Source organism: Primulina eburnea, chromosome 15 (assembly GCF_022965805.1).
Source record: "Primulina eburnea isolate SZY01 chromosome 15, ASM2296580v1, whole genome shotgun sequence".
NCBI classification, from domain to species: domain Eukaryota; kingdom Viridiplantae; phylum Streptophyta; class Magnoliopsida; order Lamiales; family Gesneriaceae; genus Primulina; species Primulina eburnea.
This window is the reverse complement of record NC_133115.1, coordinates 26230871-26242985: the sequence shown is the minus strand read 5'-3', so window position 1 is coordinate 26242985 and position 12115 is coordinate 26230871. Positions and strand designations below refer to the sequence as shown.

General features: G+C 35.5%; 2 protein-coding genes across 4 annotated transcripts; one reads left to right on the top strand and one right to left on the bottom strand.

Moving 5' to 3' along the window:
• The first annotated feature begins 566 nt into the window (after positions 1 to 566).
• LOC140814201 (uncharacterized) lies at positions 567 to 4299 on the top strand. Of its 3 annotated transcripts, XM_073173105.1 has the most exons (5): positions 569 to 805; positions 1441 to 1977; positions 2085 to 2310; positions 2457 to 3522; positions 3606 to 4297. In XM_073173105.1, exons 2-4 carry the CDS (start codon positions 1453 to 1455, stop codon positions 2897 to 2899), a joined length of 1194 nt encoding a protein of 397 aa, XP_073029206.1. In that variant the 5' UTR covers positions 569 to 805; positions 1441 to 1452; the 3' UTR covers positions 2900 to 3522; positions 3606 to 4297. The 3 variants fall into 3 exon arrangements, with proteins under 3 accessions (XP_073029208.1, XP_073029206.1, XP_073029205.1); XM_073173104.1 differs by lacking the exon at positions 569 to 805 and having other exon boundaries at positions 1387 to 1977; XM_073173107.1 differs by lacking the exons at positions 1441 to 1977; positions 2085 to 2310 and having other exon boundaries at positions 567 to 805; positions 3127 to 3522; positions 3606 to 4299.
• Positions 4300 to 8406: 4107 nt separating this feature from the next.
• LOC140814283 (F-box protein PP2-A12-like) lies at positions 8407 to 10853 on the bottom strand. Its single transcript, XM_073173223.1, has 3 exons — positions 10370 to 10853; positions 9772 to 9890; positions 8407 to 8966 (listed from the first exon to the last, which is right to left on the bottom strand). Exons 1-3 carry the CDS (start codon positions 10700 to 10702, stop codon positions 8546 to 8548), a joined length of 873 nt encoding a protein of 290 aa, XP_073029324.1. The 5' UTR covers positions 10703 to 10853; the 3' UTR covers positions 8407 to 8545.
• Positions 10854 to 12115: the final 1262 nt, after the last annotated feature.

Here is a 12115-nt window from a genome sequence, read left to right as displayed (position 1 = left end):
GGAATCAGAAGAAAATGAGACTTAAAGAATTTCGTCCTTCAAACATCGAAAAACAAGTTTCGTGTCTTTATGCCTTCTACTCCATTTAGTTTAATTAAAGTGTTGTGGGCTGTTTCTGTATTTATCAAAATAGACTGCTGTACTTTCAAAGAACAAGATCAGCTTTTGACTTCTTAAAACATTTTAAAAGCACACTTTTCAGAAGTAGAAGAGTTTGAAGTGTTTATTCAACACTTTCTAAATACTTCACTGATTCTAATGCACGCATCGCTTGCAAATGGACACTAATATTAATAATCGGTGTCCTCTCACGAATGAAAGGTGATTTTATTTTGTTATTAATGATTTTTTTAATTAATTTGTGTTTTAGAATACTCCATATTCTTTGTTTAAGCAAAAACTTGTGTGAGACAGTCTCACGGGTTGTATTGTGAGACGGATTTCTTATTTGGATCACTTATGAAAAAAATATTATTTTTTATACTAACGCAGCGTTTGGTAAATGGGTTTAGGTAGGTTTGCTTATTTTTGTCCCGGTCTATCCATTGTTTGGTCCATTTATAAATAAACCCACCTAATGTACTGTGAAGCGGACAAACTTGTACTAAGCTGTTTAAAATAAACTCTTGCTACCTGCCACTATTATTAGTCCAGCTTTCTATCCCAAGTCCCTTTTCCTATAATACCCTTTTCTTCCAAAACAATCCCAACAAAAGACTCTTCCTTCCACTAAACCACTCGTACGAAGGACGAAAGTGGAGGCGCTTAGGTATTTGCTGTGTTCTGCGGAATCTTCCTAAATCTGGTACGTAGTGTTTTAATTCTTGGATCTTCACTTGATTTTCCAGAAGCTGTTGTAAAAATTTTTTTCTTTAGGTTAATTTGTCGGATGGAAATTCCAAATTTTTTCATAAATCTGCTGACTCCGTGACTGTGTCGTTGAATGACTTTTCTTTCTGTTTCTGGTTTCTGCTCGAAATTTTTTTTTCCGTAGTTCGGGTTGACATAGTTTAATTGAAGATTCTCTTCTGTTGTGTTAGTATTTTGTGTGTTTCACGAGCACATTGTATATATCTCTCTTCGTCATATTAATCTTCTCCCGAATCTTCTATGTCGATGTCATAAATGTTATTTCATTACAATGGAAAACCAAATCTTAATATGCATCTATCCATTTATTACATAACATACAGTGCTAGATTTGCGGTTACAAATCGATTTTTACATAGTGAGGGTTTTTTTTTAATTGTAACGAAAGAAGTGCGCTTCGTAGTGAGTTCAAATTTTTTGTGAAATATATGTCGCTGTATTTTTTAGTAAGCCATCAACAAACAGACATCTGTTGTTGACTTTTCTGTGTTCGTTTACAATGTATGATATTGTATTGTGTATTTGTGAATGCAGTTTGAAATACATGTTAAATATATATATATTTTTAAGTATGTTCGATAGATGACCATTATGCGTAGAAACATTCTACTTTTTCTCATTCTTCACCAAATCATGTGTCGAGCTTTGTTGATTATGTTACTGTTGAGACGACATCGATTGAAGTTACGTGCCAAACGACTTTGCAAGACGCGTAGAACAACAGCCTCCTACAGCATGACAGAAAGATTAAATGTGCAAATGAACCATTTGCACCGGATTATTGAGATAGGAGATGTTCAATGTGTGGTCAACTTACAAATGAATAGGAATGCATTTGCACGATTGTGTTACTTGGTAAGTAATGTTGGAGGACTGGAGGAGTCTACGTATGTGCGAATTGAAGAGAAGGTCAGCATGTTTCTATCTATATTAGCGCATCACAAGAAAACTCGACTTGTTGGTCATGACTATGTACGTAGTTGTCATACAATCAGCACACATTTCCATCAAGTGCTCCGATCAATTCTGATGTTACATCCTATATTATTGGTGAAACCATCCCCCGTCGATGATGCTTGCACCAACGAATCTTGGAAATGGTTCAAGGTAAGCTCGAACCATTTTTAAATAATTGTTTGAAAATAACATTTGAACCATGTCAGAACATATTCGTAGTTACTTTGAATTTGACTTCTTATTGAAAATTTGTACAGGGATGTCTTGGTGCTTTGGACGGAACCTACATAAGTGTACATGTACCAACCATGGACAAGGCCCGATATAGAACAAGAAAAGGTACTATTGCAGTCAACGTTCTTGGGGTTTGCGACAGGGACATGAAGTTTATATATGCACTTACGGGGAGGGAGGGCTCTGCAGCAGATGCTAGAGTTCTGAAAGATGCACTGACTCGTGACGAGACATTGAAAATTCCAAGAGGTATTCTTACTATTATTTTTTATTGGTAACTTTTACGTGTGTGTTTTATTTTTATGATACTTGTTGGTAACATCGTTTTACATTTTCTCATATACTTTACTGCTTACATATTGTTACTAACATAAAAACAAATTTATTATTTTCAGGTTGTTATTACCTATGTGACAACGGATATGCCAATTTCGAGGGATTCTTGACTCCGTATAGGCGAGTACGGTATCATAGAGATGCTTGGGGAAATCGTGAAAATGGCCCACAGAATTATAAGGAGTTGTTCAATTGGAGGCACTCGCAAGCCCGAAACGTAATCGAGAGAGCCTTCGGTTTGTTGAAAAAAAGATGGGCCATACTTCGAAGTCCATCCTTTTATCCATTGAAGACACAAAACAGAATCATAATGGCCTGTATGTTGTTACATAACTTCATAAGGTGTGAAATGCCCGATGATCCAATTGAGGAATTGAATGACGATGTCGTAAGTCCGGCAAATGAGACACAAGATGATTTCATCAACAGCTTCGAGTCATCGGATGAGTGGGAGACGTCGAGGGAAAACCTTGCATTGTCGATGTGGCACAGTTTGAGCTAAAACATTCTGTTTTATGTACTTTTTTTCGTTCGAGCTTTTCCGGTTATGTACTTCTGTCATTTGATGTTCCTTACGTTTAACGGTTACGAACATGATTGAATTTTATGTTATTCTGTTTGTATTGGTTCTACCGTTGTAATGTAGTTTATTTTCTCTACTACAGATTGTGATTGTCAGCCATTGAACTTCTTCTCACATCACTAACGAGTTGTATGTAGTATTTGCAGGAATAGCCCAACGGCCGTAGGAACATCGTATTTATGGAAAGTGGAGGGATTTGGGAGAGTTGTGTTGGGAAGGTGAAGAAAGCTGATAAGACAAGACGTAGTTGGAGTGAACGTGAAGAAGAGTTGCTGATACAAGCACTGAAAGAGGCTTCCGTACAAGGTTGGAAGAGCGGCAATGGTTTTCGTCCAGGCTATTTATGTTTTCTTGAAAATCGTATGAAATTTGCTTTCCCTGACACAAACTTACGTGTCAACCCACATATTAACTCCAAAGTTCATGTGTGGAATAAATTGTACGGATCTTTGGTGACACTCTTAAGTAAAAGTGGCGTCGGATGGAACGACACAGAGAAGACCATTGAAGCTTCAAACGACATATGGGAAGCGCTAATTAAGGTATTTTTTTTGCTTGAAGATACAGTCCATTGCTGTTGTTCAACAAAAATATGATGACAGTGTATTGTTTACAAATTTCATAGGCTGACAACAATGCACGATCACTGCGACACAAAAAGTGGATCTATTACCATGATTGGTGCGAAATCTTTGGTAATGAACGTGCTACTGGAGAAAGAGCTGAACATTTTACTGCAGCAGTTCAAGAGGTCCTTACAATGACACCTGAAGTACCAAACAATGTAGGAATGAGCGTCGATGATTTGTTCTATGTTGACGAGGGAGCTACTGAGTCAATGTCACATTCTCTTACACCATCCTCGCGTCCAACATCAACTGCAAATTCGAAGGGTAAGAAACGGAAGCAGGTGGACGATGATGATACAGCGATAGTGGAAGCCATAAATAATTTCGCCATGATCACGAAAGAAACAATGACAGACCTTATCAAACATTTGGCAACAGAAAAATAAGCGGATGATGAGAAGATGCGCAATGCACAAGACAATGTGTTAAAGGTAATGGAAACAATTCCCGAGTTGAGCGAGGACGAGAAAGTTATAGTTATTGAGTTATTGGTGGAGAACCCTGCGAAGCTATCACTGTTTTTGCGTTTGGGTCATGCCGGAAGATTGAGCCTAGCGAGATGGTTGCTAAGCTGAAGTTGAAGATCTGCCTTTCAATACGGCACTTTTGTGGTAATATTAAGTTCCCATTCAATAATATTTCGCGAGTACTGAAGTTGTGTGCATGTCAAACATTCCAAAACTTTTGTTGTCTCAATTGTTGTTTTGAATGAGCGGCAATGTTGAAGATGTATTTTGTAGTTCCACAAGCTGTGATAAATTTATTAACAAGTGCAAAACAAGTAACACCACTGTTGACTATGAAAGTTGCGTACTTCAATTAGGTTGTTCAATAACTAGGAAAGATGTTCCACAATATTTTGTCACCGATCCTTTACAAATAAAGTTTTCATACGTTTAATTTGAATTTATTACATTTTTCTGTATAACTTACTTTTAATCTTCAATTTGCATTTTAGGAACGAAATGTACAAAAAAAGGAACCTGTCATTTTCTGGAATTATGTTTACTCACAACACACATATTATGCTTAAGTTGTTTGTTTCATTCTCGTAAGAACCCAATTTCCATCAAACAGTGGTGTTGAGCTTCAAATTTATGTACAATGCAAAAGGATGTTAGCTATACAGCTACACATCATAAGTTCAGTACAACTTACCGAAGCCAACTCATCAAAACGGGGGTAGTAATACGTGCTTACACAAGCAACTGTGACACACCAAAAGCCCAACCAAGTCTTGCACACCTAACCATCGCGTCCATATATACACCAAAATACAATCCAAAATAAACTAAGGGGTGGTTGCAAGACCGCATAACTTACTGACTAATGGAACATGTTCATCCACTTGAGTCGTCCGATGTTTCGATAATAACAACCGGCACACAATTATCTGTTGCAACACGCTTCTTCACCGAGCTTGCCTCTCCAATACAACCACGCTTCTTCGTGGTTAAATGTTGCATTAGTTTTTTCAGGTACGTATCTGAAACCGACTCCAAATTTTTTGTTCGGCCTGCTCTTTTCTTCGTGGAAACTGAAGGAGACGCACCCTCCATAATTTTCTGCTTCGATGCTTCTTCAGGTTTATCATCACCCTCGACTTCATCATCTGACAGCAGGGATATCACTGGTACAATGTACTTGCTGGTAACAGAAGCTTCGGAGTAGCTCGGGAATGTGACAGACATTTTTTGCCTACAAAAACAGAAGCTGTGTTACTCTCGCCTGCATGAAGTGCACAAAGGACTTCACACTACATCACTCCTTTAAGTACACAACAAATTGCATTTACTACACACAAATCTACCAAAATTAATGTGATATCTTGTAAGATATCAGAACTGATTGCATTTATATTGTAGGCATTGTAGGTCAAAGTCTATGCGGAGACAGTAAGTTGGACTCAGTACATGACAACTCAAAATTATTACAAAACGTAAGGACATAGGAAATAATTATTTATTGTTGAGAAGTGCATTTAAAGCTTACCCCAACAATCTGCATACATGTTTATAAATAATCAGTACAAGTGTGAGGACAACATACGAACCTAACTCACCTTCGGCTGCACGAAGAAGGAATTTTCAGCTCACTTTAATTGTTACACAAATTGAATCGCAGTGAATAAACACAACTCAGCAATACTCGTGCACCTTAATCCCTCTCCACTATTCGGCGGCTTGAGAATGGAAATTCCTGTACAGACAATTGTTGCAACAATTTTATGTACAATTTAAAGTAACTATTAAAATATGAAAATGCAAGGAATGTGTTTCTTACAGTCAACTTACCATTGTTTCATTGCATCCGGTTCATGGGACTACTACTGAGGCTACATTATTTGACGAAGGTAAGAAGACAAATGTAAATTTGGAAGTACATTGTAAATTGTATTGAGCATGGGAATGTTAACTAATATAAAGTATAGGTTGAGAACTGTGTCAATGAAAGCAGACACTAATTAATACACCACATCACACATATGATACAACAAATCAACGTCTTCTCCAATGCGCAACACGATATTACAAAACAACAAACCTACAGAAAACAGATTACTTACTTAGAAATAATAATAAGAAGCATGAAAAACATCATCACACAAAGTAACGTGCAAAAGCAACCAAAACAACAACAAACTTGATCCACAGTTAAAGGTGTGTGCTCCATTGCATTGTTGGGTGTCCCGGATGTGGTGGATGACATGTTCGACTTAGCTTCAACGTAGTGTTTCGGGTCAATTGTATCGTCATTCTTCAGACTAGAAGATTGTGAACTACAAGCTGCGTTGAATGGTTGTGTGTGCCGACGAATTGTAGAAGGGAAAGTGTGATTTGGTGACGAATTTGAACCCATTTCGAAGTTTGATGACGGTTCATCATTTCCAGAATCTTTCTCAACAGTACACTCATCGTACCAAATGAATCTGTTCGGATGTTTCAAACCGGCGGGACATATAAAGTAATGTTGGCCCGGTCGGGTCGAATATTGACCAGCTAAACGTAACACCATATACCCGTTGCCGCACGCGCATTTTGGCGGTGTCTTTACCTCCATGAAAGCTATGGAAAAGAGTAATTGAACGAATTCGAAAATGAGTTACACAGCTGCAGATATGTGGTCACCATAAACTTTGACGGACATATTTATTTCGAAACTAAAAAAACTTGGCTACGACTAAAAGATTGTCAACTGGTTTTCAAGTTCCAGAGCGATTTTGAAAATTATATCGTGAACAACGAAATACAGATAAATCAGAATTCAGTAACATGTAAAACAGACACCCACACAAGTACCCTGAATACCAGCTGCAATAGTTATGAAAAACGGAACGTAAAGTAAAGAAAGCTTGTAAACAAAAGAAACTCTAAATTTTTTTCAAAAGTACTCACATTTCCGGCTAGTAACAAGGTTGGATCTCAGATCTCCTTACGCACGAACTTTTATCTTTCCGAATGTATCTTCCTCTGCGACCGAATATGAACCTGCACACTCCAATTTCAATCCTTCGGATGTCGGATTCAACTGAAACACATCACGATCCAGAGTTTTTCGGGAAGAATTTCTACATCTAGGCATAACTTTTTCCGTTCATGTCACCTAGGGTTTGAATAGAGGAAAAGAAGCGGACGAGATGAGTCCAAGGAAATGTGCAGGTAGGTAGAAAGGGTTGGTGTCAATTTAGTATTTAAACCAAAAAGTCAAAGGGTAGTTTTGGGAAAACAAAGTTATGTCATTATTTAATCACACCTTTAAAAATCCCACCAAACACCACAAAGATTTTAGCACAAATTATATCCCTACTACAATCATTTTTTTTATCATTTACAGAGTAATCATTAGTTTATTTTATCCTCCTACCAAACGCTGCGTAAGAGTATTACTTTTTATGTTAAGAGTATTATTTTTTAATGTAAATATAGGTAGGGTTGACCCGTATCACATATTATGATCCGTGAGACGGTCTCACAAGACTCGCTTTTTGTTTAATATATGATTATAGAAATTTTCATATTAAAAATTTAATAATTTTGTGAATTTCTTTAAAAAAAATTAATTAGCCCGTTAGACACTCACTATGCTTATTATGTGATTATGGAGCTATTCGTAAGCGAAGGAATAAGGAGAGACCAGATAGAAAGCGAAAAAATATATATGAACCTAATTTTTATAAAACCCTTCAAAAGGGGCTGAAGAAGAATTGTATATTTTTAATGTAATAAAATATTAAAAGTAATCCCAATTGCATCGGCATGATAATTGAGAATAAATCTTTTCCGAGACTGAGTTTGCTAATTATTTTTCAAGTTTTCAAGGTTTTATTGTTGCTTCTGTCTGCTTCTGTTTATTATTATTATTATTATTATTATTATTATTATTATTATTATTATTATTATTATTAATTTTTTATTTTTTAAAATTTTTTAGCCGCAATCAATTTTTACACAGGAAAAAAAATTATAAAATTATAATAAACAATCGTTCTTGTTTTTGTCTCTCCTTATTTTAGTAGAGACAAAAATTTGTGTCAAACGATCTCACAGATCATATTTTGTGATACGAATCTTTTATATGAATCATCCATAAAAAATATGACTTTTTATGTTAAAAGTATTACTGTTTATAGTGAATATCGGTAGAATTCCCCGTCTCACAGATAAAAATTTATTAAATCGTACCTACTCTTTAGCACAATATGCATTATACTTGATATTATCCAAAAATATTTATATTCCTTAAAAGATAATATCTTCAAAATTGATTGTAATAATTTGAAAATTACACAACGCAGTCTATATTGAATTGAAATATATAAAAGTCCAGCCCATAAATTACATTTTACGAGACATATCTTGATCCAGAGTGATACAATTCTTAACCAAATAAATGTTACACGTCCATCTAAACAAGCCTACAATGAGATAGGATGCAATTAAAAATGCTGCAACCTTTCCCGATACTCCACAGGATACACAAGCACAGAATCTAAACAAAGACCGCCTTTTGTGTGCGTACAATCTATCTGAGTCATCGAAAACTTGACTCTCATCGATCTGCAAGAATTTGGGACGACGAAATTTCCAGCATGATAATGAATCCATTTTCCAGGTTCTTTCAGGTAACATTGTTTTGTTGCCTTCTGGCCTTCAGAAGTTGAGATATGGAATCGAACAGGTTTTTTTTCCCAACCGTGCACATGTTCTGAGTTGCAAACACGCCTTCCGAATCTCTTTTGGGCGCGTCCCAGATGGAGACGGAAAAAGAGGCTGTAGGTGCCGGGTGGGAATGGGAAATCGATCTCACCATCGACTTGGAACCACCATATTTGCTGGAGATATGCAACAGACTGGAACCTAGATGACAAAAAAATGAAAAATTGGCTGAATTCAGATTCCATGTTAATGGAATTATCTAGTTAACTGATAAAACTAACGAATAATGGCATAAGCCCTGGCGTCCGTAGTACCAAAAGCTATGGTTGGTTATAGCCATTAACCCACAAAATACTCTGTTGAATATGTTTCGAGATCATTTGCAACTGCCAATCGAACTAGTTGTCAGGACTCTCCACCAATTTTCAGATTCAACAAGTTATACACATGTAGCTTCTGATTTTCCAGATTGTTGTATTGCATCTGGCGTAGATCAGTATCAGCTCTCGATTCTAACATGTACAAGCGGATCACATATTGCGTATTGTTTAATAAATACAGCTAAACTTTGATATCAGACTCTTGACTCATGCAATCAGGTTCTTGGTTATCACTGACGTTCGAATACTTGCATGGTAGCATAACCAAAAACTGTTCTTGGAAAATGGTCCTGCATTGTGATTTATCTTAATCTAAAAACTATAAAATCAGACGAAAAATTTCAGATTTCTACAAGCAAAAACCAAGTGCTTGTAGTTGAGCAAGGGGTTAACCCAGCAGGAGGGATCTCTACATCAAATCCTTGAGAACAACTTTCAAACTGGAGCGTCAGGAACTAAAAGGAGGAGCACCAACTGGATAAGAATCTTTTACTACTAGGAATCTCGAGGAGAAACGCCACAAAATACTAGGACTCATAGCATCAACCAAATAACAGCCCACTGCCCACGTAAAATTCAGTTTTTCAAAGTCCAAGTATTGAATGGAGATATTTTGAGACCCTCACCTCGATTCTTCGGTTGGAATTCGACTCCAGTATCTCCTGTCATCAATCCCTGTTACCGACAATCCATTGGATGATATTGACATAAAAGTTTTGCCGGTGGACTTATCCAACCACACTTTCTGCGAATAAAAGAGTCATTATATTCTATTTGATCGGTTTTGATATCGCAAAAAAAGGGATCAGATTTCCAGACATATCACCATATTTCCCAGTCCTTTTTTCCTTATTTCTAAACAAAAAGAGTCATTATTTTTCTCAAAATCCAAAGAAGGAACCAAAATTTCAGAAAATTCAGGATGTTAAATTCCCATTTCGTTTTACATCCCACAAATAAATTCATTTCATCTTCACATAAAACCATATTATTGTTATAAAAACAGATAACTAATCATAATTTCAAACTTATGCCAAAGTAACATAACAATACAGCTAAAAATCGAAATATCTCCCCAAGAAACACTCTTCGGCATCTTCTTCTCAAATATAACCAAAATGCCAAGAAATCGAAACAAGATACCCAAAAAAACATCTTCTACAATCAAATCAAAAAATTCAAGAACAGTAATAAATCGTCATTAAAGGGCTAGAAAAATCACACCTTGGTACCACCATCAAAAGTATTCGGCCTACAAAGCGTGGAATAGATATCCCTTTTACACGAACCCTCACAAAAAACACCATCTTCCTCCCCAAAAACCCTTTGTAAAACAGAATTAAAATTCACAGGCAGCTTGGACTCCCAAACAAAATCCGCGTACGACGCCCCCCTGAAAGCCCTGTTCAAGCCCGCGATCCTGCAGATCTGAAGAGGGTCTAGATAAACCAGCACCGACGCCACGCAACTCTCCGGCAAGTCCCCCAGCCCCGGTTCCGGCGACGGGCCCGCCGCGGAGCCCCCATTTTGATCCATGAAAGAGAACGATAAACCCATCAAGAAATCACGGAATCAACTACGAATATGGGATTTAATCCAGGGTAAAAAAGAAGGGAAATGGGAAGCTCTCGTCGTATATATTGATCTACGGCGGGAGAGAAACTGTCCGTACAACGCGTAGGTTGGTAAGAATGATCATGTTGGGATACATAAAGGGATTAAGCTATTTATAGAATCTCTGTGTTTCTTAAAAATTACCAAGATTTTATTTATTTTATTATTAATTTATTTAATAAAATTATATTTTATACTGGACAGAATAGAATATTGATCGATTAGATAAATATATTATTTGGCATATTTTATACTTCAAAACATAATAAAGAAAATAAATACACCTCTTAGATTAATGAAGATAAATTTGATTTTTAAAATTCATGGCATGATATCTATTTAGATTTTATAATAATTTTATCCCATTAGTTGTACAATTATTTGAACGATAATACGGTTAATTAAGATTATTAATTTATCCTTTTTACTAAAATTAAAACTTTTAACTCCATAATTTTCTGTTTCTGGATAATGCATGATGGATTTATTTTTAATAATGAAACAACCTTATAATGCTTCATTTGTACTTTTATTTTTTCCCCACAAAAACTCATTTAAGACAATTTCATTATTTAATTTCACGAATCAGATCATCATCTCGATCCAATTTATAAAAAAATATTATTTTTATGTTAAATGGATTACTTTCCCTTTAAATATGTATTAAATTGACTGATTTTATATAATAGATCTGTGAGACTGTCTCATAAGAGACATACTTCTTCCTTAAAAATACTTTTCTACCTTGATCTTGGAGCTATGTCAATCCAAAACTAATCCGAAAATTCCATGTTACATTTAATATCTTAAAGATGTATTAGAGGATAAACATGTATACTAACATTTGGTATATTACATCAAATTCACTTGTCATTCAAAATTCATCAATCAAATCAAGTAAGTGACACCCAAATTTATTGGAAATATTTAAAAATCGCATGGGCAAAAATGCCACTTCACGTTGCAAAAAAAAAAAAAAAAAAAAACAAGAAGAAAAAATCATGGAACAATAAATTGTTTTTGTTGTGAAAAAGTAAAAATTTATGGTAAAAAGTAAAAATTTCAAACTCTCAAAATTTACCAAACTACACACTTTATAATATTTTTCTCTCTACTCAATTGTGATTTTCTTCACAAATGAGAGATCTATTTATAGAGTTTCATTACACATAATCCAAAAATAAAATACATCATTACCTACATCATCACACACAAATTTCTAACTTTACAACTCTTATTTTCAACATTCAAATATTCAACTATTACTTTTTCCATATTAAAATATATTATTTCAACACTCCCCCTTGTGATGATGATCATGATACGATGATGTCTTCATTACGTGTTTTGTACTGC